This window comes from Syngnathus acus, chromosome 10, assembly GCF_901709675.1.
Source record: "Syngnathus acus chromosome 10, fSynAcu1.2, whole genome shotgun sequence".
Classification (NCBI taxonomy): Eukaryota; Metazoa; Chordata; class Actinopteri; order Syngnathiformes; family Syngnathidae; genus Syngnathus; species Syngnathus acus.
Window position 1 is genome coordinate 268538 of NC_051095.1, and position 23373 is coordinate 291910.

The window sequence follows — 23373 nt, forward strand, 5'->3', positions numbered from 1 at the left end:
CAGAGGCGACAAGCGCTTTGATGACACGGCCACCCGACGGCGCCGCGCCCCTCCACAGAGACGACAAGCGCTGTGTAAACATCGCCACAAGGCGACGGACGGCCCGCCGCCCGCCCGCCCGACCGATCCGCCAGCCGCTTCTTGGCCAGAGATGACAGGCCTCCAGTCGGTCGGCCGGAGCCAAGCCGCGGCGCGCACATGGCCCAGCAGCAGCAGCAGCGGCGCGGTGACGAGGACGAGCGCGGCGGGCCCGGGGCGGCCTACCGGCCCTTTGTGGCCATGGAGCGCCTGCTGGACAAGCTGCACATTTTGAACTACCAAGACCAAGTCCTGGCCAAGCACAACATGAGGAACCTGAGCAGGCATTACTTTGTGTCCAGTCCCTACGTGGAGTCCAACCCGGGCGAGCAGTTCTACATGTTTGGCATCATCGCCGCCTGGCTCATCAACGCGGCGGGGAGGCCCTTCCACGAGCGCGGCGAGTACGGCGAGCCCGGCGCCGCCGTGGCCGACATCTTGGCCGAGCTGCGGGCGCTAGGTGTGCGGGTGGACTTCCCGCCCTCCAAACTCCTGTCGGGCTCCGGCGAGCAGGTGTGCTTCGTGCTGGACAGGCTGGCCGAGGAGGCGCTCAAGAAGAGGGGCTTCTCCTTCGGGAGCCCCGAGTACCCGGCCGAAGGCTCCGCCGGGGAAGCCGCCGCCGAGGACGCCCGAGTCAACGTGGTGGAGGAGGAAGGTGAGTGGCGCCGGGAGGAGGAGGAGGAGGCAGCGGAGCCCGACGACGAGGACGAGGAGCAAACCCCGGACCTGGAGGCCTTGAAGCTACAAAGCGCTCGCCCCCGAGCCAAGGTGCCCTGCGTCAACACGGAGATCCTGCAGTCCATGGTGGACGCGGCCGAATGGTACCTGGAAGTGGAGCGCGCCCTCCCGCGCCTCAAGGTCACCGTCAAGAACGACAACAAGGACTGGAGGATCCACGTGGAGCAGATGCACCGGCACCGGGACGGCATCTCGTCCTCCTTCAGAGAGGCCGAGGGCTACCTGGAGAAGCTGCGGGAGGACATCGGCAAGACCTTGGAGAAAGTCCGCAGCCGGGAGAAGTACGTCAACAATCAGCTAGAGCACCTGACCCAGGACTATCGCCAGGCTCAGGCTCAACTGGGCCAGGCCAAGGAGCAGTACCGGCGAGCCAGCGAGGGCCTGACGGAGAAGGCGCGCGTCCTGGCCGACATGGACGACGAGCTGACGCGGGTCAAGCGCGAGACCGAGCGGAGGAACAGCAGCGTGTCGGACGGCGCGCCGCTGGTCACCATCAAGCGCTGCATGACCGAGCAGAAGCAGGAGACGGTCCTGCTGGACAAGATGAGCGCCAGCCGGCGCTTGCAGATGAAGACGGCCGGCGGCAGCCTGCGCCACGCCAGCGTCTCGCCGGAGCACACGTACTTTGCGCGCGCCTCACACACGTGGACTTGGGATTCCTGAAGTGGAGCGGGTCGGGCCGGGCCGGGATGGGCCGGGGCGGGCCGGGGCGGGAGGCCGACGGCCGGAAGCTTTTTCATGGCTCGCCCCGGCTGACTGCATGCTTCCATGTTGTTGTTTTTCGAAAATCCCACTACTCTACATTACATTCATGAATATCATCAAGCAGCCGTTGCCAATTTTTGCTTTCCGTGACAAGACTCGCGTGACTGCACGCCAGACGTCAGTAAAGGGCGAAAAAAGGAAAAGAAAATCCCAAAGATTCAAATCATTTGACTGAGCGATTATTTCCTTTCTCTGTGTCAAATTTGGCCTGTTTTGCGAGAAGATTTTTGCTCTTCCTACGCACCCCAAACGTTTCCCAGGGCAAAGTCCAGTTTGGGTTCAAAAACAAAAGTCCGAGGAGACAGGAGTTTTGTTAAACCAATGTAGGGGGCACGACAGACACCACCCCGTCCCCCCCTTTTATTTATTCATTTTTTTACTGCGCATGTCAAGTTGAAAATGTTTTGTCAGGCAGGCCGGCCGGCCCCTCCCGACGCGAATGCAACGGAAGCTGCACTGGCCACGTTGCGGAAAGCCGCGGTCGGGACGCTAGCGAGTCATTTTCTGAAAATGTGACCGTTCGCAAATTCACATCCCTTTTCTGGGAGTTTCAATTCAACCTAAACGACACCACGGAGCGGCAACGCATACAATGAGCCGATCGCATCGCTCGGCGATGACGTCACGTTAATAATAATAATAATACATTTTATTTGTATAGCACCTTTCATACAAGAAATGCAGCTCAAAGCGCTTTACAACAATGAAAGAAAAACATGAATACATAAAAACAAAACATTAATGTATGCATACACAATTAATAAAGTGAGTTTAAAATAGAAGCACGCTTTAATAAAATAAAGAATATATCTTTAAGAAAAGGTAAAAAATAAAATAAAGATAAAGATAAAATTAGGCTTAAAATGAAATTTACAAAACGTTAAGCCAGCCATCTATTCGTCATTTTCTATTGGCTGCTTTGAACCATCATTCTTTGACACTCGAGCAAAATTGGGAGAGGCAAATAACAACTTGCTCGTCATTCCTCACCATGTGCCAACCCTCCGTCACTATTCATATTGAGGACATGAAAATGTGGCATTTTCACACATAGCGTGTCCCGTTTCGAAATGGACGTAGAAATGCCGTGTGCACGGCGGCGGAAGAGAGAGATGACGGCGTGACGACATGACAGTGAGAGACAGCGAGAGATGACGGAGTGACGACATGACAGTGACGCTGGTGACGTCATACAGGAAGTACTACTGCCGGAAAGTGCTTCGCGCAGCGCCCTTGCTTCCTTCCAAAAAACTCCAGCCGGCCAGCCAGCCAACCAGCCAACCAGCCAGCCAGCCAACCAGCCAGCCTTTTGTGGATGTGAGAGTCGAAGAGTGAAGAAGCCACGCACCCACGCAGAAGAAACGGTCGGGCCGCCACCTGCGACGCCGCCGCGGCAATCACGAGGAAGAGCAGAGAAAGCTGCTTTTTTTCCGCGCTGGCGGGAAGGCTACGTATGAGCGTCAACACGCGCCTTTTCTCCCATCCATTCAAGTAAGCACCTTTCTTTCCAATTCGACATCAGCCAGCCAGCCAGCCAGCCAGCCAGCCCACGGAACGTCCATCAAATGACCTTCCTTGCGACGCTCGACACGACTCGCGATAGCCTCGACCGAAACTCGTCCGTCATTCGATCGCTTATTTGCCGCAAAGGGAGTTGCGACGGCAGCAGGTAGCGGCCGCCCGTCCGCCCGCCCGGTATATATTTCAATATATCTCCGTTTCTGGGAAAAACGGCTGGCAGCCCCTCCCATTTGTCTCATTCATTTTTACGACTTATATTTTCTCTAAGAATTTAGAGTTGCTCAATGGGCCTACCAAGCATGTTTTTGGGATGTGGGAGGAAAGCCCGGAGAAAAGCCACGCCGACACGGGGAGAACATGCAAACTTCACACATATTTATTTGATCTAGTTTTAAAACTTTATTTATTTATTTTAATTAGAAAAAGAAACCATTTGGGCACATATGTTTTAGATCTTGCAGTTTAAAAAATTGCCCATGATGAAAACAATCGCACCTTGATGTCTTCTGGTCAGCTTATGGTTTTATTTTTTGATACTCTATTTGATATAGTTTTGATTTTTATGATTTTTTCTTTCAAAAAGAGCTGATATGAGTATGTATGTATTACATCTTGCCCATGAGTGACTCTGAGGGATCCTCAATTATTGGCCATGAATTTTGTGGAAGATTCATTCTCCTTTTTGTCCTTTTCTATGCGCGCACACATTCTGAGCTGCGATTTGTGCTCTCGCAGCGCAGCGTGAAAAAGCAGAGGCTCCTTTTTTTTTTTTTTTTTTTTTTGCTGAGGCTGCTGCTGACTTGCCCTCGACGGCGTGGCTGACTTTTCCCGCCCGGTGTTCTTAAGATGAAGCGACTCCGAGCCGCTCCTTCAGACCGGTGAGACGCGCGTGCGCTTTGGGCGATGCCCTCGGTGGGCGATGCCCTCGGTGGGCGATGCCCTCGGTGGGCGATGCCCTCGGTGGGCGATGCCCTCGGTGGGCTCTGCGACTTATTCCGTCCTTGTGGTCTCTCATCATCATTTCAGGGGCTGCTTGGTTGGGATCTGCTTCTTCATCCTGGGCTTGGGAACTCTGCTGCCATGGAACTTCTTCATGACTGCGTCGCTGGTAAATGAAAGTCAATGTATAAAGATCAGCCCACCCCAAAAAGATTTCATTGGTGGCCGTGTCTATGGCAAAAGGAAAAATTTTGCTGTCTTGGATTACAACTGTGAGTGAATGGAATCCCGGTGAATGAACATTCTCGTTACGCGGGTATATGTGCCAAAGGTCACGTGCTGCTATTTTTCTCTGCCAGTGCTTGCGGCATTAACATGGATGGATGGATGGATGGATGGATGGATGGATGGATGGATGGATGGATGGATGGATGGATGGATGGATGGATGGATGGATGGATGGATCACGCACACGTAGCCCCTGTGACTGATATAGTGGGTGAGTCATGCGCATACTCGTGATCACGCGCCGAGGTTCAGAGAGCCCTTTTTAGCAGCTCGCCGTCGGCTTGTTTTTGTTCGGCGTCCGCAAGGGTTTTTTTTTTTTTGCGTTTCGACGATGTCATCGGCCGGAGGCGTCATCACGAGACGCCGTTTTTTTTCTCGGCCATCTTTTGAAAGCTTTTCACAGACCAACATTTTCTCTCCCTCTGTCTTCCCACACCTTCTCGCCCACGTGCAGTATTTCCAACGACGGCTGAGCGCAAACGCGTCCAACGTCACGGACGGCGACCATGGCGGCGACGGCAGTGGCTACAGCAAGTACTTCAACAGCTGCATGACCCTGCTGTCCCAGCTGCCCCTGCTGCTCTTCACCTTGCTCAACTCCATCCTCTACCAGAGGTCTCTGATCCCCGCGGCAAAGTCGTATCCAGCGTGCGCCCGAGCTTTCTGGGAAAGAGTCCCACACGGATTTTTGGGCCTCGGGCGTCTTGCCGGACGACAAACGGCAAGCTGCCCCGGGACTCGACTGTCGAGAAAGTTGAGAAAAGGTCTAACTCGGTCAGACGCCAAAAGTCATAGTAGACCGGCGTCTCCTCGTACGAGTCGGTCACTTGGACCGTAGTGGTGTCGATTGATCAAGATTGGATTGGGGGGGTCTTATCCGATTGGGCCAATGGTCCAGCGGTGTGGTGTCACGTGCCATCATTTCCTGACAAGCGGCCATTCAAATGAGTTGCGACTCCCAAAATAGAAACAGTCAATGAGATATTTGTTTTCCTTTGGCCGCACTCGGATACACTCTGCGGCCCGCCGTCCGCTTGCTCATCTTTGTTTTTGGCTCCTCTGGATGCCGCCCTTCACCCGACGGGAGCTTTTGAATCGGCCGGACCTAACCCCCAGCCGGGCCTGGGCTTTGACCCCTGTGACCCAGGATATCGGAGGCGGTGCGCATCGCCGGCAGCTTGATCTTCATCCTGCTTCTCTTCGTCTTCACCGCCGCGCTGGTCAAGGTGGAAATGGACACCGAGCGCTTCTTCTCCGTCACCATGACCACCATCTGGTTCATCAACTGTGAGCGGGCGTCCGTCGTCGCCGCCGTCGGGCTCGCCGCGACCCGCTGAGCCCTTTGGTCCTCCCTCCCTCCCGCAGCGTTCGGCGCCGTGCTGCAAGGGAGTCTCTTCGGCCTGGTGGGGATGCTCCCCCAGAAGTACAGCGCCGTCTTCATGAGCGGCCAGGGGCTGGCCGGCACCTTTGCCGCCGTGGCCATGCTGCTCGCCACCGCCAGTAAGTGCGCAAGCGACAGCGCCAAGGAATCCCGCCGCTCGCTCCGACGTGTCAGACAACCTGCTCCCTGCCGGCCAGGTGACGCGCATCCCGAGTCGGCGGCGTTGGGCTACTTCATCACGCCGTGCGTGGGCACGCTGGCGACCCTAGCGTGCTACCTCCTCCTGCCCCGATTGGTGGGTACTCCCGGCCAAAGCGGCTAGGGCGCCATTGCATCAACGAGCTTTTTGCTTGCCTGCAGGAGTTTGCCCGCCATTACCTCGGCCAGGGCGCCAAATACGAGCCCGGCGCCACGGATGAGCTGCTCGCAGGTGAGAGAGAGAGAGAGGGCCTTCTGGCTGGCGACTTGACGCGTGTGCAATTCCAAAGGAGCGCTCGCTCGCTCACTCGCGTGGCTCAATTCAATCAATTTATTCATTATCATTATCTCGTTTGGCCTCCATTCATCCGCGGCGAGTCGTGGCCGGCCGGCCGGCGCTCACACAAAGGCGCCCTTTGTATGCACTCCCAGTCCATCAGCGCACACGTGTGTGTCAAGCAGAGAGCTTGACAGCGGACGGCGGCAAGCTCAACGGTCGCGCCAACGGCTCGGCGCCCGCCAAAGACGGCGATGGCGCGGAGGGCTCCGAGGCCCGGCGGGACAGAAGCCGTGAGGCTTTCCTGGCGCTGGGGCAGGCGGACAAGAAGCAAGCCAAAGCCTCCATCGTCGAGGTCTTCAAGAAGGTCAACCTTTTCTTCTCGTCCTCGAAATGTCGCACTTTGGCTGATAGCGTCGTGACTTTTGAAACGAGGAAACGTATTGGAACGACTACTAAAAGCAATCAAACGGAATCAAACTCAAAACCAACCAACCTGCTCTAAAAGCAAACAAACAAACGGTCCGGTCCGGCAGGCAAAAGACTGGAGCGTCAACAACACCGAGCAAAATAGAATTTGCCGCTTGGATGGATCTTTATGGCAACAGGCCAAGATGGCCGCCGCGGGCCTACTCGATGTGGCTCGCGCCGGTTAGCGTACGTGTAATCGTCGTTGGCGCTTTTACCACTGGCAACTTAAGCCAGAGTTTACACTGGCTTAATAAAAGCCTCCCTCCCCTCTCTTGTGTGCAGATTTGGGTGATGGCCTTCTGCGTGACCTTTGTGTTCACGGTCACTCTGTCGGTGTTTCCCACCGTCACCGTGGACGTCAGGACGACCGCCTTGCCGGGGAAATGGGGTTGGTGCTCGGCTTTGCCCTCGCGGCACGTCGGCGCTTTGATCCCGTTTTGGCGTTCGACTGAGCGCGGCTCCCTTGCTCGCTCCCTCCCTTGCTCGCTCCCTCGCTTGCTCGCTCCCTCCCTTGCTCGCTCCCTCCCTCCCTCCCTCCCTCCCTCCCTCAGACGACTACTTCATCATCGTGTGCTGCTTCCTGACTTTCAACATCAACGACTGGCTGGGCCGCACGGTCACCACCTTGATACGCTGGGTGAGTCCCGAGAAGCAAAGCGTTTGTTTACAAAGCGAGACTCCATGTGGAGCGAGAGCGCCTTTCGAGGATGTCGTCGCTGTGTTGTCAGCCTCGCAAGGAGTCTCCTGTCTTCCCGCTGCTGGTGGTCTCCCGCGTGGTCTTCATCCCGCTCCTGATGCTGTGTAACGTCCAGCCTCGCTCCTTCCTGCCCGTCTACTTTGCCTCCGACGCCGTCTTTGCCGTCATCATGGCTCTCTTCTCCATCTCCAGCGGATACTTTGTGTGTCTGTCCATGTCGTACGCGCCGCAGTGAGTGAGCAAAGCACGAGCGGTGAGCGACGCGGCGGGCCAGCCCAAACGCCGCTCACCCACCCACCCACCGCTCGCTCGGCTCGTTTGTGCTCAGGTTGGTGGAGGCCAAGGACGCGGAGACGGCCGGATCTCTGATGACCTTTTTCCTGGCTCTGGGTCTGTCCATCGGCGCCGCGCTCTCCTTCCTGCTGCGAAGGCTGGTGTAGTGGTGTGCGGCGGACCCGTCCGGGGCTCGGCTCTGGGTGGGGTGCCTTGACTTGCGAGTCTTTGCCGCGCTCGCCCGTGCGCTTTGGGACGTTGACTGAGCGAGATTGACGTGCAAAAACAACACACGTGTGCGCAAAGTGTGTGTGTGTGTGTGCGTGCAAGTCAATCTACTTTTTGTTTCATCCAACTGTGTGCGCTTTTTCATCAGTTTTGTTTGATTTTTCTGCCACCAAAACCGAGGAATTGCAAATTGAGCTCGTTAAGTGAACAAATAACACTTTGAAGTCAAGGCAATGCAATAGGAATGAGGAACATACGCGCTTGTAGTATTGTTTGACATTTGTTTGCTTGAAACGACAAGGGAAAGTTCGCATGTCAAGGAAGGGATGTCTTCGCCCACCCAAGAAGCCACATTGGCCCATTTGCCTCAATCTCGTGGAGCGTGTCCGAATGAGCTTTTTCATCGTCCCTGCCACATCCAAGCCAAACAAGCACCTTCTGCCATCTTCCTGTTCGCCCTGGCCGCCGCCTGAACAAAGATTCATTTGGCGTTTTCTTGAGCGAAATCTTTCTCGTGTTCATAGGAAGAGCATTTCTTTGTTTCTGCTCAACATTTCTTGATTTTTCAGCTACGTTGGACTGATGCCAATGTTCATCGGTCTGTTTTTTTTCTTTTCTACCATTGCACTGTGCCTCGCATACATAGACAGACCGGTGCCTAGCAGCCTTTCTCTGTTCGAATGGACCCAAAATGTGGGGTTGTTGTTTCTTTTCTTCTTCTTCCGGGGACTCTCTTTTCTGTTAGTGCAGGGGTGTCAAAGTCATTTTTGTCGGGCGCCGCATCGTCCTCATCGTTTTCTTTGGATGACTGTCAACGGCGTATATGATGTACAGTATAAGCTCCATGACAAACTGATGAAGAACTCGCTCTGTCTGCAATCAGACACGAGTAAAAACTGTCCAAATATTTGAAAATAGTGGTAGAAATTCCTAGCAATAACTGTAGTTTTGAAAAGTGAAGACAAGTTGCAATTTTGTTATTGACACATGAAGTTGATCCTCAATTTGTCTCGGCGGGCCACATCAAACGATTTGGCCCCCGGGCCTTGAGTTGGACACCTCTGCCTGGCCCGTATGGTGAAAAGATCCAACTGTCCATTCGTCACGCTGACGTAAAGAATGTGCATCACGTCTCTGCTTCAGCAACATCTCTGAAAAGACTTTCAGCTGCGCTCGCTCGCTCACTCGCAGTGGTGCCTGTGTCCACTGTACATTTTTACTTGACCTTGGGAATGAATAAAATCTTTTTGAAAGTATATAACTACGAGTCGACTACATTAAAAAAAAAAAAAAAAAAAGGTCTTTTTGACGAGGTTATGCCGTATGCGTTTACAATTCAAATGTGAATTCCAAACTAATGTTAATGATGGCATTGCTTTTGCACAAGTCAGCAGCTCACTTTCAAAAATCACCATGGCTATTATCACACAAAACCAAACGGTAAGTTGAGATGTTGTGATGGCATGGCAAAGATGTCATCCCTTTAGTGACTCCAGATTTAGCTCAAGGAGTGGCACGTGGAAAGGTAGGTTTCTATCTTCTGATGTCATTCAAATGTGCACCTAACTTTGTTTTACGCTCAACGGGGCTTGGAACTCGAAGGCGAATCACTTCAAAAGTTGAAATTGTCATGTGATTAACAGCGGTTAATAGGTCAAATGTTCGTTTCCCCCTTGAACAGCACACACTCCAAGCCTGGAGAAAAGAAGAGCATCTGTATTAAAAGGTGACCGGACTCCACCAGGTACAGATTGATTTTGGACTTCTTCTTGATTGGAGAAGTCATCACCACTGCCTTGTGTTAGCTACGGGATAGACGTCTACAAAACGTTCACTTTTAGACCTTTTGTTAGCCGCGTTTTAGCCTAGACGTCGCGCTAGCCGTCTATTAGACGTCAAAATGCAGACAGGGATGGTCATATTTTAATCTACTCATCAGCAGCAATATTGATCCCTTAACCTAATTCTAGACCAAATACAGTCATATACATCGCGGCTTCTGTCCATCGCGGTTCCGCCCTAAAACAAAATCAAACATTCAAAATTGAAATTCTAAATTGAGGAATTATGGCACGAAGTTTGGCAGCAGAAGCCAAGCAGGGAGTGCCCACACAATTGCAGTACGTACACTTGTACCTTGTTGCACTAATAAGAGTTCTAAAAACACACAGTATTGTACCTTGCTAGATATATAAAAAAGATTTATATATAATGAGTTCTAAAAACATAAAGTGTGTGTATAATTTGGCTACATCACACACACGTATCGTTTATATTATTTATACATGATTTTCTGTAGGTCATTTACACGATGAATCCAGTATTTAAATGTTTGAAGGTATTCTTTCATGTTCTAATGATAACATATGCGCTTATATGGTTCCATATACACACAAAAATGGATGCATGTTAAAAATGAGAGGGTGACACTACGCGGGTGCTCTTGGAAGCAATTCGCCGCCATAAACCAGGGGTGACTGTATCAAATCAAATGCCTGTCTGTGCACACCGCGCCCGCCGGTAGATGGCGCCAGCAAATTTAGCTACATCCGGCCACCATCAGTTAGTGGCGCGCGGGCGGGCGGTAATGCGCCGTTTGTTTGTTTGTTTGTTTGTTTGTTTGTTTGCCAGGGTGCGCCCCTCCGTGTGTATCAAGAAACAAAATGCGACAACACCCCCACAATGTGTGTACTTTATATGTATTTCTTTAATGTTTAAGTAGATGCAAGGGGCAGTTCAGCGGGAGGTAAAGAAAAAGTGGGCTGCGTGTTTTTGTTCTGTTTGTAGTCGGTGGATCTACGTGGCGGGCGCGAGAAGCAGCAGACGACGCCGACGCTCCGCTCCGTTCCTCTCGTCTTCTTCCGTCCTTCCTCATCGCTTCTTGGGAGGTTGCGCCGTGCGGGGAGGAGTGACGGGCCGACCGGAGTTCATGCCGCCGTACTGGTACTTTGCTTTTTTCTCCGAGGGCTTCAGGATCTGAATGACACGCGGCAGGCAGTTTTCAATCAAATCTTGTTTTCCGGGCAATGCAATTTTTGAGCAGGCACCTGGAAGGAGCACATGAGGGTTTCGTCCACGCTCATCATGCCGCCGGCGTTGTCGAACTCGCCGCAGTAATTGGGCGCCGAGAAAAGCGTCACCAGTTGTCTCTTTGCAAAGAACTCATAACCGTCTTCCACCACCTGAGGGGAAGGAGGGAGGAAGGAAAGGAGGGAGGGCCCCGGGAAGGCCCCCGGGAAGGCCCCACGCAGCGGCCGGCACGCGGTGAGTATGACAAAAGGAGCGAAAACGTCAAGGACCCGCTGCGTTTGACATTGGCATGATTCCAACCTGGTGGGCTCTGCAAATGAGGTCCAGGTCGTGGCGGTTGAGGAACTTGCTAACCACGTCGGCTCCGAATGTGAAGGAGACGCCGCGGTCGTTCTCGCCCCAGCCCTGCACGTCTTTGTCTGGGTCCGACCACAAGAGGTCGCACAGGAGGCCTGCGAGATGGTATAAGACGCCTTTGAACTTTTCCACTGCGTGCGCGCGCGCAGTGTCGTGACGTGCACACAGTGCCCAACGCCGCAGACCATAACAGGATGTGGGCCAAAACAAAAAGGCAGCGAGAGCATCTGACTCCCTTAAAAGGAGAAGAAGCAGGTTTCATGACGACAAGCAAGTGGGATCACTCCAAGCATAGCTTTTAAGAGACTGTCGCATTTTCGATTGCAATGGAAATGGCAGATGGGAACTTTAAGAAATGTTGCCGTCCTTAGCAATGGAAATGGCAGATGGGAACTTTTTGCCGTCCTTATTTATAATCGAGTCGTCCACCATCCTTGGAAAGGTCTTCCTTCTCAGGTTCGTCAATCATCATACTCCAACGAGAAAGTTAGCGTAATACTCGATGGAGAGTTCAACTTAATTAGCTGGCTAATTGACTGTGACCGTCCGACATTTAAGGCACAGGCACAACTTGGGGGTGGGCACCAGCGAGTGCGAATATATTCTGAGAGTTGGCTGGAGTCCATTGGAATTGTTTAAGTCTTCTCAATAGAATGTGACAAAAATCCATTGATTTCACTCCAGTTACTTTTGCCACCTCCTGCGTGAAGAAATAAATGTTTTTTTTCTTCTTCTTTTGAACATCCACAGGATGGCAGGCAAAGCGCTTTTTCAATTGGACAATTGCTCGTCGTGAGATGCGGCCGAGTCATTTTGTGGGATGACGCTAAGGGCGGCTTTTTTAAGGAAGGTGTTACGCAACTGTCGTTCATCATGGTGCAACCGCTTTTTGCCCCCCCCAAGCGCTGGTGGCAAATGCGCTTTGCTACGCCCAATGGGTCGCCGGGCTCGGCGCTTTGCTGCGCTTTTCGCATCCTCGCGGCGGCGCCTCGCTCAAACCGACCTGTGTCGGGCACGTCCGTGGGTCTCATGATGCGTCTGATCTGCTCCATAGACTGCAGGTCAGGGGATAGACCTGCGGGCGAGAGCGCGTCACGGGTGGCCCGAGACCCGCCGGAAGGCCGACGCGCCTCGTCCGCGGCGTACCTCCGTGGCAACAGAAGATTTTCTCGTCCACGATGGCGGCGATGGGCAGGCAGTTGAAGCAGTCGGTGAAGGTCTTCCACAGCTTGATGTTGAAGCGCCGCTTGCCTAGAGGACACACGACACGGGATGGGGTAAGCCGCAACGGCCGGGCAGCCGGCCGGGCAGCCGGCCGCTCGCTCGCTCGCTCCGCCGAGGCGCTCACACTCGTCGTAGAAGCCGTAGATGCGGTTGATGGAGGCGCACTCGTGGTTGCCCCGCAGCAGGAAGAAGTTCTCAGGGTACTTGATCTTGTAGGCCAGGAGCAGGCAGATGGTCTCCAACGACTGCTTCCCCCGGTCCACGTAGTCGCCCAGGAACAGGTAGTTGGCCTCCGGGGGGAAGCCGCCGTACTCAAAGAGCCTCAGAAGGTCCGTGTACTGCCCGTGAATGTCACCTGGGAGGGGGGGGGGGGGGGGTGACGAGGGGAACGGACGATGGAGACGGACGGCGCCAGCCGGCACTCACCGCAGATTTTGAGGGGCGCCTCCAGCTCCAGAAGGATGGGCTGACTGAGGAAGATCTCCCGGGACTTGATGCAGAGGCCCCGCACCTCGGCCTCCGTCATCTGGACGATCTTCCCCGGACGGCATCCTCGCACTGGGGACGGACGGACGGACGTGAAGGCAAAGTGTTTTAGGCCCGTTTAGGAAGCGCCCCCTTTTGTTGTTTGACTTTGATTGCAATTTTGCTTTCGCTTTGCTGCATATTTCCATCAACGACGGAGCGAGGTCCCAAACGGACACTTTTCCACTTGCTTGACTGCTCACTGAGGCCGAACCCCCCTCCTCTCCCTGCCCCCCTTGTACATTTTGGAGCAGTAACCGGTCCATATATGGGCATCGCCGCGCGGCGGCTTTGAGTAAGCCCCCTGTCGGGACAAAGAGGGAGCGCCGCGAGGCTCCTCTCTCGGCCCTGCCCGACCGAAGAATCGAGAAACGCTGAGCCGAGCACACGTCATACGACGATGCGGTCGGCGTCCGCACGTGACCGACATTTTTCACGCCGCCGGCCGCACCACCTTGCGTGATGAAGCGGAAACTCCCGTCGATCCATTGAAGTTATTATCCCACCTAATCTGCCAATTGTTGAGGACCTTCTCTGCCTCTTCTTCTCTTGCTCCAAACAATGCTCAGACCTCAGCAATTCCACCTGCCTCCCGATTCCGTCAAATAGGCCGAGAGGGCCGAAATGCGCCGCCGTTGACATTTGCAGACGAATGAGCGTCTTTGTGAGGCCGAAGAAGAGATGGAATGGAGAGAACATGGGACGGGGCGCTTCTGTCGCGGGACAGGCGAGGCGCCGTCCATCCACAAGAAGCCCCCTTTGCCGGCCGGCGCTCGCTTCTAAACGCGCAGGCCCCCTCCGCCATTATTTCCACAAACGTGCCGTAGCACCAAAAATGTTGGCTCCCCAAAGATTCCAAATGAGAGCTTTTGCTCATCAACGTTTGGACTTGTGCTCTGGTTGCCGCTTGTAACTTCCTAAACAGTACCCCCCCCCCCCCCCCCCCCGGCTTGCTTTATTGGTGTCCCAGACAGCTGCGGCCGCTGACATTTAATCAGAGATCTCTGCAGCCGTGAGTCTCCGTGCACCCGTCCGTCACGGCTGAAACAAAATAGCAAAATGTATTTTGGTCCGCCGACAGTGGGCGCATTTTCAAGTGACCCTTTCCGTTGATGTTTTCTGCTTTTCTTTCTTTTATAGATGATGAACTCCTCGTGCAGTTTGTTGGCGCCAAGGAATCACGTGCGAGTGATTTGAGGAGCTTCGCGTCACATTCTGCCAAGTGATTGTCGTTCGCTAATTTTACATCGCCGACCGCCGATTTGTAGTCCCTCGGCAGGCGCTCGCAGCTCACAACCATATTTGTTACTGGATTGCGCGTAAAGCTTTACAACGTTACAAAAGAAGCACACGGTCGCTAGGTGGGTCCGAAGAGAGGTGAGGACAACGAGCCATTCGCCGACAACAAACCGTATCATCGGCTGGTAACGCTCGAGAGTCCATTACGGAACGCGCCGCAAAGCGGCCGTGTCTCGGCCGAGTCTCGGCCGTGTTCCGATCACCGAACGGCGTGGTTCCAGCCGCCAAACGGCGCCACGCCTGGCTCGCTACTACGGCCAAGAACGCCACGTGTCTGCGTGCCGGCGCGTGTCCTGGGTGTCTGCGTGTGAGCTGTGGTCGACAGCAGCCCTCGCGCGACATTACACCAAGTGTGTCAAACGGCAGCATAGAGGAGAAAGCCGTACAGTGATCAATTTGATTCGTCCCGTGACTTCTTGACTCAACATTCGCCTGTCAACGCCATGTGCAGCAAAACCGTCTTTCTTTTGAGGCCAGCGGGAAATTTCAACAGGCGCTCGCCGAACCTATCTAGCGGAACCAAACAACTGCGCCAACACGTCCGTCCGTCCGTCCGTCCGTCGTTATCGACCAAGTTACGTTTGTATTTGGGGGAGAAAACGCCGACTTGTGCTAGGAAGGTGAACGTGCCGTGCCGCCCGCCACCGTGCTGCGTTCAAGGGACACCAGCACTATGTCCAAATATTGGACCACGATGTTGCTGCTTTGATTTCGGCGCGCTCCAATGATGCCATGACGTGCGATGCGCTTGTAATATGGCATTGTCAGGGCGTCGATAACGAACGACGATGACTCCGGCTCGTGCCGATGGACGACAAGTTTTTGAAGCCACGTAAACGCCACACATCGATAGCCAAGGCGTGAGAGCCCGTCCAGAAACGTGTAAATAAAGAAATGCAGGGTAAAGAGAGGCATGGGGCGAAGTGAGCTGAAAGGTGCGGTTGTGCTGTCCCCCCCAACAAGACCCCCCAGCACCCCTAGAGCAAGTCGAGCAAAGCTACAAGCTGATGGCCCAAAACAGGGCAACGACGCAATGGCACGGAGCGCGCCGCCCGCACGCCCTCCGCTGACTAAAGAGTCGTACTCACCCTCTAAAAGCCTGGAAATCAACGAGTCCACGTCCAACTCCCCCTCCGCCATTTGTGTTCCGAAGAGCTCGCTTGCGCCGCAGTGAAGGAGACTCCGAAGGTACCGCCTCACTGGCCCCAAACGCACCACCAAGCCGAGCCCGAGCGTTTATGACATGCCTCGCGCGCGCTGCCTTGAAAGTCCCTTGCCTATCAATACGCGCTCACGCGACGAGGACGTCGATTCAATATGCCACAAGTCGATCGAGAGTGATCCAAGTTTGGATATGACGTATTTATTACACGCGTACGTGATCATGACAAGAAAAAGGCGTATTTCCGACGATTGAAGTGAGCCCGCGAAGGCATCATTCTCGCTTCTGCCTTGCCAAGCATAGACATCAAACATATATAGAGCCCGCATTGTGCTGAGATACGTCAGCTTCTCCGCCATGTTTCATGTGTCTACGGCTTCCCCGTTAGAGACCTCCACTTTGGTGTGACATCATTGCGCACTTGTCGAACGACTGACTGACTGACTGACAGACAGACAGACTCCATGCTGGTCGAGAGACAAAATTGGGCACTAGCTGACATTTGGGTGGTTCGGTGGAAATTCGTTCCAAGCCCAAAAAGACAACAAGAAAACATTACAATCAAATCAAAACCGAGTTGAGAAAACCAGCATCGTATAGAATGGTACTTTATAAAAACACAGCGTTGTTCCAAATGAATAGAATAGAAACATTTAACCCAAGTACACGTTGGTTGGACTTGACCATTACGATCAAGATTCTAATCTTTTAAAAATCGTTATCATCGTTTTTATACGGTTTTAAAATCGTCTTATAATCGTTTAAACATTTTTGAACACTTGTGTACGCATGTCGTTTCACTTGTGTACGCGCACACGCATTGATGTATGGAATTGTTTAAGCATAGTTGTGTTTTTCCAGACATACTGTGTAACGTTAGGGTTCTTGAGATCAGTTCTTTCCGTTTTAGAGTCGCTTTCAAAATGCGGACGATTTTCACCTGTTGTGCTTTTCAGATGACGTTTTCTCGCCTACGCCGCCATCTCGTGGACAAAACGTGGAGGCGTTCTTTCGTCGCCCTTCCCCTTGGCCCGATGCAGACGACAAATGAAATGTGAGTCCTCGCAACTCACTATTTTGGTGCCTGCCGCGTGTCGAGAAAAACCCAAGCAACTACGAAAGTTTCCCCCAGACGATGTAATTCGATCGGGAGTTGCGGTTTGAGCCTCTCCTCTCCCACGCACGCACGCACGCACGCACACGCGCTCTTTTTGCGAACCTCCAAGTGCGTCATGTGGGTATTTCCGCGCGGTGTGAGTGGGTGGTGACGGACGGTCGTGCCAATTTTTTTTTTGCGTCAAGCTGGTCGACAGTGAAAGCGGAAAAAGACCACTTGGTGTCTCATCAAATAAAAGACTTTGGGTTGCGCGACATCTCGCTCTCGGGGATAGTTTGTCTTCCCTGACAAGTTGGACAGTAAAAAGTCTCCAATGAAGTTTTAAGAGTGACCTACCTCAATTGTTTCTTCTATGCTATTATTTTGATCAGAGCGTGTGAAGCTCAAATCACATTTGGTGACTGGTTCATGTCGCAAAGCTAACCAGGATGACTTTCCCTTCTTGGAAACTGAATGAGTGGTCGTGATGGAACATTCGAACAAATAAATCGATGTGGCGTCCTCCAGTTCCGAACACTGGTGTTGCTGCCTACCGGAAAATGCGCATGTTTTCGTCACATGCGGCTTGACGCTGCGTCGCAGGCTGCGCAGGCCCGCATCCGGCGGGCCGGACCGGACGGGCGGGCGGGGGAGCGAGCGAGCGAGCGAGCGGTGACTCGGAGAGAGCCACAGCAGCGAGTAGCTCCTACTCGAAACGTGTTTTCGCCAAGTCTTCGCACGTTTTGGCCTTCGCGACATTGCGGAAAGGAGCCCAGAAAGTACAGCGGGAGCCATGGCCGGTAAGTGGAGCCGTTTTCGCCCGCTTTGCTGCGTGTTTGCTCACTTTTTTGGAGCGCGGAATGCGGCGGCGGCGGCGGGGGGGTGAAAGTGGACGACGGACGGGGTGTTGTTTTGCGCCAGGTGGAATTCCCCCCGCGACCAGTTTGTCATTTTTTTCTCGCGTCCGCGTGTGTTATCTATCGTCAAGACAAGATGATCACAAAGTTGTCTTGAAAACAACAAGAAGTTGCCTGTTGCGTGTGCCGCGCGCGCTGGGACGGGCCTGTTGGTTGGCTCGGGCGGGTCACGCATTTCCTACTGCGTTTGTCAAGGCCCTGAACGGCGTTTGAAAAGGAGGTCATTTCATTTCGCGTGTTGACGTTCTCCTCGCTGCGTGTGAGCGAGCGAGCGAGCGAGCGATGCAACTCCAGTTCGTTCGTCCGTCGTCTTTCCAAGCTGTCAGGTGCGGTGCCGGTCCTGCTCGGAGTGCGGACTCCATCTTGCGATCGGACGTCGCGTTGTCAAATGACATCCATCGATGGTTCTCCAACTTTTGCCACCTCCAAACTAAAAGGTTTTATCCCTGAAAAGTCCCAACAATGCGCACGGTGTCGGAACGACAATGATTGCAGATCCCACTTGAAAGTGAAATCAAAGTGCAATGTGTGCCGTCACTGCTTCATTGGGCCGAGTGCAGCACCAGGAGTTCGTTCGTTTCTTTCCGCTGGCGTTTTGTCGTCGTCGTCGTCGCATCATAACAACGGCTCCAAATGGCAAAACCTTTGCTCCAACTTACGTCACTCCATATTATCAATCCCCACATCTCATTCGGCGTGTCCAAAGTGGACTCCTTTGACTGCCTGTTTTTGTCGGCCTGGTTCGGTAACCTTTGACCTCCCGGGAGCCCAAGCCGCAAAGATGGGCTGAAACGGGTTCTAACGTGTCGTCTTTCTGTGTTGTGTACTCGTGGGTCCGTCGCAGGTGTGTACGGATGGCCCATGAACGCGCCCAACCCAGGTACGAGTCGGACGGACCCGAGCGATGACATCAGGCGGCGGCGCATTTTAATGCACGTTGTTGTGTCCTTTCTCCATCAAGTCCAAACGGCGAGCCCCTTCGTGGAGATCATCGAGCAGCCCAAGCAGCGCGGCATGCGCTTTCGCTATAAGTGCGAGGGGCGCTCTGCGGGCAGCATCCCCGGCGAGAAAAGCAACGACACCACCAAGACCCACCCGGCCATCAAGGTGAGTCGCCTCGCTCCTCTAAGGGATCTCGCTCTCTCTCGCTCCCGTGAAAATCCACGTCGGAGAAAGATGTGAATTTTAAGAAACTTGCAGTGGTCCGACCGACTGTCTCGGCACGCGCAGTCCAGAAAAGGCCGCTTTGACCGCCTTCCTTTGGGCAGGTGCACAACTACAGCGGGCCCCTGCGCGTCCGCATCTCGCTGGTGACAAAGAACACGCCGTACAAGCCGCATCCGCACGAGCTGGTCGGGAAGGACTGCAAGCACGGCTACTACGAGGCCGACCTGCAGGAGAGGCGCGTGCACAGGTACAGGTCGATGGGATGGGCTGCCGGCAGAAGCCAAACGTGAGCCGTGTGGACGCTGCTGCGTTGTCTCAGCTTTCAGAACTTGGGCATTCAGTGCGTGAAGAAGAAGGACGTGATCGAGGCCATCACCTGCCGGCTGCAGACCAACAACAACCCCTTCAACGGTGAGCGGCCGGTCCCTTTTCTTTGAGCCCAGCCCAGCCTAGCCTCACCCCCCCCAATCCTCTCTCTGCCCGCAGTTCACGAGGCCAAGGTGTGGGAGGAGGAATTTGACCTGAATGCCGTGCGGCTCTGCTTCCAGGCCTCCATCACGCTGCCCACGGGGGAACTCTTCCCCCTGGAGCCGGTGGTCTCGCAGCCCATCTTTGACAACCGTGAGTCACGCACGCCAAGTGGACCAAATTGAAATGCATAAGAAAGCTTGCTCTAAAAATGCAATTTGAAAAGCAACATTGAAAAGGCCGGATCCAAAGGAAGCGCTCTGAGCCGCTCGCCCGTTCTTCTCGTCTCAGGGGCTCCCAACACGGCCGAGCTGAAGATCTGCAGAGTCAACCGCAACTCGGGCAGCTGCAAAGGCGGCGACGAAATCTTTCTGCTGTGCGACAAAGTTCAAAAAGGTGACGGGCGTTGGACACGGCGCGCTCAAAGTTCCTGTGAAGAGACCCCCCCCTTTCCCCACAGAGGACATCGAGGTGCGCTTCTTCCAGGACTCATGGGAGGGCAAGGGCACGTTCTCCCAGGCCGACGTCCACAGGCAGGTGGCCATCGTGTTCCGCACGCCGCCCTACCGCGACACCGACCTCAACGAGCCCGTCCGCGTCAAGCTGCAGCTGCGCCGGCCCTCGGACCGCGAGGTCAGCGAGCCCATGGACTTCCAGTACCTGCCCGCCGACAGGGGTACGACCTCGAGCCCTGACTCTCGCCGCTGCTGCTGTCTTCTCACGTGTGTTCCCCCCTCCCCTCCCCTCCAGACGAATACCGCTGGAACGAGAAGCGGAAACGCACCGGCGACATGTTCCATAGTCTGAAGCTGGGACCTCTGCTCTCCACAAGTAAGAGGGCAATCGCAGTCCGTCTCCCATTCCGTGGCGTGAGATTAACAGCTGTGGGGATTTCAGGGTCCGTTGTGCCGCCCGATCGACGCCACTTCAGCCCCGCCAGGAGGACGGCCCCGAGCAAGCCCGCTGCGGCGGCGGCGGCCATGGCGCCGGCTTGTAAGTGTCACACGTGCGGGGGCTCTCTCGAGTCCTTTGCGGGTTTTGCTCATGCTGCCGGCGCCGCTTGCTTTTGTGCTGCAGTTGCCCCGAAAGCACAGAGCTCTTTGGCTCACGCGCAGCCCGGCCACAAGTTCCCGGGCCCGAGCAAGGCGGAGGCTTCCTGCTTCCCCCCCTCCCCCTTCTCGCCCTTCTCCACCCCCCAATCCACTTTTTCCTCTTCCGCCGCCTCCTCCGTTTCGGCCCCCCCGGCCAGCAGCCAAACGTGGAAGATCCTGGAGAGCTTGAACCTGGGCCCGCAGCCGCAAGCCGCCAGGATTTCCAGTTGCGCCGTCAACCGCCCGACTGTTTCCAGCCAGGATTACCCCACCGTTAACCTGTCAGACCTTCAGGAATTCTTCCCCGGCATCACCTCGGCCATCAGCCAGGAGCCGTCGGCCTCGCAGGGGAGCGCCGCCGCAGGCGCGCAGTCCGTCGGCTTCTTCTCCTTACCGGGCTCTCAGTTCCCGGCAGACGCGGCGGCCGAGGAGGGCATCCCGCAGTTCCCCAGCTTTTCCGAAGCCCAGGGCTCGGGAACCCTGGACAGCCTCGACATGGACGACTTTGTGGACCTCCTTAACCCGCCGGACGAGAGCGGCAACGGCCAGCGAGCCGCCCCCTCGGCGGCGGCGGCGCACAACACTTTGGACCCGGCCGGCAATCCGGGAAGCACCTGGATGAATTACCCCAACAGCATCGTCAACCTGCTCCAGAACGAGAGCATGATGGACGTCTTGACCAACAGCGGCGGTGGCAACAGCCAGCAGCGGCCCGCCGTGCTGGACGAGTTTGACGAGTTGATTTCGGTGGACGAGGATCAGCTCATTTCCATTTTTAACAGCGGAAGCCAAGCCGGCTTTGTTTCGGGCCACCCCGCCTAACAGATGCCTTTGGCCATTTATTCCATAGCCGTGCGCAAGCGTGCACCCGTAAACTAGCGTGCTGCGCTCGTGGGCCACCGCGCGGACCTGAACAAAAAAGCCACGCCGTCATTGCAACGAATGCTCGTCATTCAATCGCTTCGAGCCTTAAATTAACAAAACAAAAACACTTACGTACGTACGAGTGCGTTGAAATGGACGGGCTAGCTCGCAAGCTGAGGGCAAAGCCAATCGTCGCGCCCAGTTCTCAGACGGACAGACGTTGGCCGTTGGCTTTGTCTTGCGAGCGATACCGACGGGTCTTTTGTCTGACTCGGACCGCGGACTTGAAGGTAAGTCAAGCGTGCCCTTTGTGTACGGACACATGGTGGACCAATGTCTTATTTTTTTTTTTCATGCGCTCCCAAACGCGAAACCTTCGGTGCCTGGGCGGCGCCGCCCAATGCAGCCGCAACACAAATGGCTCATTTCTTCAAAGGAAATAAAAGATGCTTTGCACTTGCGTGATTGTCAATTTGTCAAAGCACAAGCCTGAGTTCACTCCGCAAGAACTTTATTTGGCAACTGGCAAAAGCTGCGTGAACCAATGCTTTGGGTTTGAAAATGCACAGAAATCTGCAGGCTGTGAACACAGTCAAGCGGCTCCTTTGTGGAGTTGGCAAGGCAGGAAGGAGATCCTGCCGCAAATATCACTCCTTGATCCAATGGAACGCCTCAACTCACTCCGACGGATTCCCCATTGCAAAATTTCGGGAGCGACCGGATTCTTCTTTTGTTGTTGCGCTTTCTCGTCACACTTAGGTGACGTCCAGGTTGGTGACTTTGTTGATGATGCGCGAGCGCCTGGGCACACACTCCAGGCTGAATTGACTCTCGTAGATGGTGGGACAGAGCCTCCAGCGGTTGCTGCGGTAGATTCCCAGGTACGTGTAGACGTCCGGCTTGTAGGCCAGAGGACACTTGACGCCCGAAGCTCGGATGCAAGCGTCCAGCTGGACCACTTGGCTCTCGTCGGTGAAGTCGTCGTTGTAGACGCAGATGACGTGCCTGCCTCCTTTGACGGGGTCGTACGGGCTGACTTTGACGCTGGAAATCTGGCCGTCCGCCGTGGCTCTGGCCACGGACTCCCACGCGTGATCCACCTTGAAGCCGGCGTCCAAGTACATGAGCCACTTGCCCGAGAGGACCCCGTGGTTCAGCGCCAGCTCCTTGACGTTCTCAAAGTTGACCGCTCGCCCGCTGGCCACCAGTTTCTCCCAGCTCTCCTGGAGGGCCTCCACTTCCCCGCCATGAGAGCGGTAGTTGGGGCCCCGCACGGCGATCCAGCCCACGGGACTGGCGCCCGGCTCCCCGTCGCCGTATCTGCTCACTCGCGAAGGCCTGTTGCTCTCCAGCCAGTCGTCAAACTCCGACCTGGGTTTTTTTCTGGAGTCGAACACGATCCAGGGGTCCATGTCCGCTGCCAAGGACTCGGCGGCGTAAGTGTCGGCGGCAAACGGGCGCTCCGCGTCGCCTCCTGTCGGGGATGCCGCTTCCTCCTCCATAACGGTCCTGTTTGAGCACACGTCTGGGTTGGAGAATTCTCGTCTGAACCGAAAAAAAAAAGCAAAAAGTTGTTTCAAGTATACAACATATAGGCTTGAGTTAAAAATGTACTTTATGACTCTCTCAAAATGTACTTTATTACTGTATGGTTGTGTCATTTTGAGTCAAAGCGTTGAAGCTCCTTCCACCAGTACCACACGCCTATGTATGTATGTATGTGTACTTTGGTTGAGGCACAGAGTGGGAGTACCTTTTCAACCTTTGCATTACCTTGCAGGACACAGTAGCAGAAAAACAAACACACAAAAGAAAGAGTCCAGCTTGCAGCAACAAACAAACAGAGCTTTGCTAACATTTCCAACTCGGGAAATAAGCGTTCATTTGGGGATCACAAATGAGAGTGGACTCACTTTCGATTTTGCTAGCTCCATTAGCCACAGCAGCTGGCCGCGTTTGCCGTGAAAGCAGCGGCCGTTGTCAGATTGAAACGAAGAAGAGCCGACATTGATGAATGCAAAGTGTAAACTGCTACCTGTTTTGTCAGACGCGGCGAGCAGCCGAGCCAAAGAGTCTTCCGAATTAAACAGCGGTTTAGCTTCCAACTGCAGCCTCCGGCCTCTAAGGGGCGCTGTCTGTGTTTTTGTCAAAGAAGGCGGCGGCGGCACCGTCAATGCCGTTGGAGCATTTGTACAAATGGTTACGTTGCTCGTTTGACGTCCTGTGGAAAGTGGTGCTCTTCCCTGCATGTTGTGATTGCTCTTACCCTCAAATATATGTTGGTTCGGGACTTTATTTGCGAAAACTTTGAGGGACAGC

At 54.5% G+C, this 23373-nt stretch overlaps 5 protein-coding genes across 10 annotated transcripts; 3 read left to right on the top strand and 2 right to left on the bottom strand.

Annotated features, from left to right (window-relative positions):
* The first annotated feature begins 22 nt into the window (after positions 1 to 22).
* Positions 23 to 1951, top strand: LOC119128333 (intraflagellar transport protein 57 homolog). Its single transcript, XM_037260595.1, has one exon. The coding sequence runs from the start codon at positions 199 to 201 to the stop codon at positions 1477 to 1479; it is 1281 nt and encodes a 426-aa protein (XP_037116490.1). The 5' UTR covers positions 23 to 198; the 3' UTR covers positions 1480 to 1951.
* A 608-nt stretch (positions 1952 to 2559) lies between these two features.
* LOC119128329 (equilibrative nucleoside transporter 2) lies at positions 2560 to 8181 on the top strand. 2 transcript variants are annotated; one of them, XM_037260588.1, is made up of 14 exons: positions 2560 to 2701; positions 2733 to 3072; positions 3838 to 3980; positions 4129 to 4210; positions 4784 to 4944; positions 5477 to 5616; positions 5695 to 5829; positions 5908 to 6005; positions 6071 to 6140; positions 6341 to 6552; positions 6939 to 7044; positions 7208 to 7293; positions 7385 to 7584; positions 7682 to 8181. In XM_037260588.1, the coding sequence occupies exons 3-14, from the start codon at positions 3949 to 3951 to the stop codon at positions 7791 to 7793; spliced, it is 1434 nt and encodes a 477-aa protein (XP_037116483.1). In that variant the 5' UTR covers positions 2560 to 2701; positions 2733 to 3072; positions 3838 to 3948; the 3' UTR covers positions 7794 to 8181. The 2 variants fall into 2 exon arrangements, with proteins under 2 accessions (XP_037116483.1, XP_037116484.1); XM_037260589.1 differs by having other exon boundaries at positions 2561 to 2701; positions 6371 to 6552.
* A 2360-nt stretch (positions 8182 to 10541) lies between these two features.
* LOC119128334 (serine/threonine-protein phosphatase PP1-beta catalytic subunit) lies at positions 10542 to 15816 on the bottom strand. Its single transcript, XM_037260596.1, has 8 exons — positions 15378 to 15816; positions 12892 to 13023; positions 12590 to 12820; positions 12388 to 12492; positions 12245 to 12316; positions 11185 to 11336; positions 10902 to 11036; positions 10542 to 10830 (listed from the first exon to the last, which is right to left on the bottom strand). The coding sequence occupies exons 1-8, from the start codon at positions 15427 to 15429 to the stop codon at positions 10726 to 10728; spliced, it is 984 nt and encodes a 327-aa protein (XP_037116491.1). The 5' UTR covers positions 15430 to 15816; the 3' UTR covers positions 10542 to 10725.
* A 405-nt stretch (positions 15817 to 16221) lies between these two features.
* Positions 16222 to 21514, top strand: rela (v-rel avian reticuloendotheliosis viral oncogene homolog A). 3 transcript variants are annotated; one of them, XM_037260578.1, is made up of 11 exons: positions 16222 to 16505; positions 18309 to 18344; positions 18426 to 18571; positions 18733 to 18878; positions 18951 to 19042; positions 19118 to 19252; positions 19391 to 19495; positions 19560 to 19775; positions 19850 to 19930; positions 19997 to 20092; positions 20177 to 21514. In XM_037260578.1, exons 1-11 carry the CDS (start codon positions 16499 to 16501, stop codon positions 21010 to 21012), a joined length of 1896 nt encoding a protein of 631 aa, XP_037116473.1. In that variant the 5' UTR covers positions 16222 to 16498; the 3' UTR covers positions 21013 to 21514. The 3 variants fall into 3 exon arrangements, with proteins under 3 accessions (XP_037116473.1, XP_037116472.1, XP_037116474.1); XM_037260577.1 differs by lacking the exon at positions 16222 to 16505 and adding an exon at positions 17180 to 17347; XM_037260579.1 differs by lacking the exons at positions 16222 to 16505; positions 18309 to 18344 and adding an exon at positions 17180 to 17347.
* A 38-nt stretch (positions 21515 to 21552) lies between these two features.
* On the bottom strand, positions 21553 to 23178 carry c10h11orf68 (chromosome 10 C11orf68 homolog). Of its 3 annotated transcripts, none has more exons than XM_037260601.1 (2): positions 23090 to 23178; positions 21553 to 22563 (listed from the first exon to the last, which is right to left on the bottom strand). In XM_037260601.1, exon 2 carries the CDS (start codon positions 22554 to 22556, stop codon positions 21810 to 21812), a length of 747 nt encoding a protein of 248 aa, XP_037116496.1. In that variant the 5' UTR covers positions 22557 to 22563; positions 23090 to 23178; the 3' UTR covers positions 21553 to 21809. The 3 variants fall into 3 exon arrangements, with proteins under 3 accessions (XP_037116496.1, XP_037116494.1, XP_037116495.1); XM_037260599.1 differs by having other exon boundaries at positions 21553 to 22606; positions 23091 to 23162; XM_037260600.1 differs by having other exon boundaries at positions 21553 to 22603; positions 23088 to 23146.
* Positions 23179 to 23373: the final 195 nt, after the last annotated feature.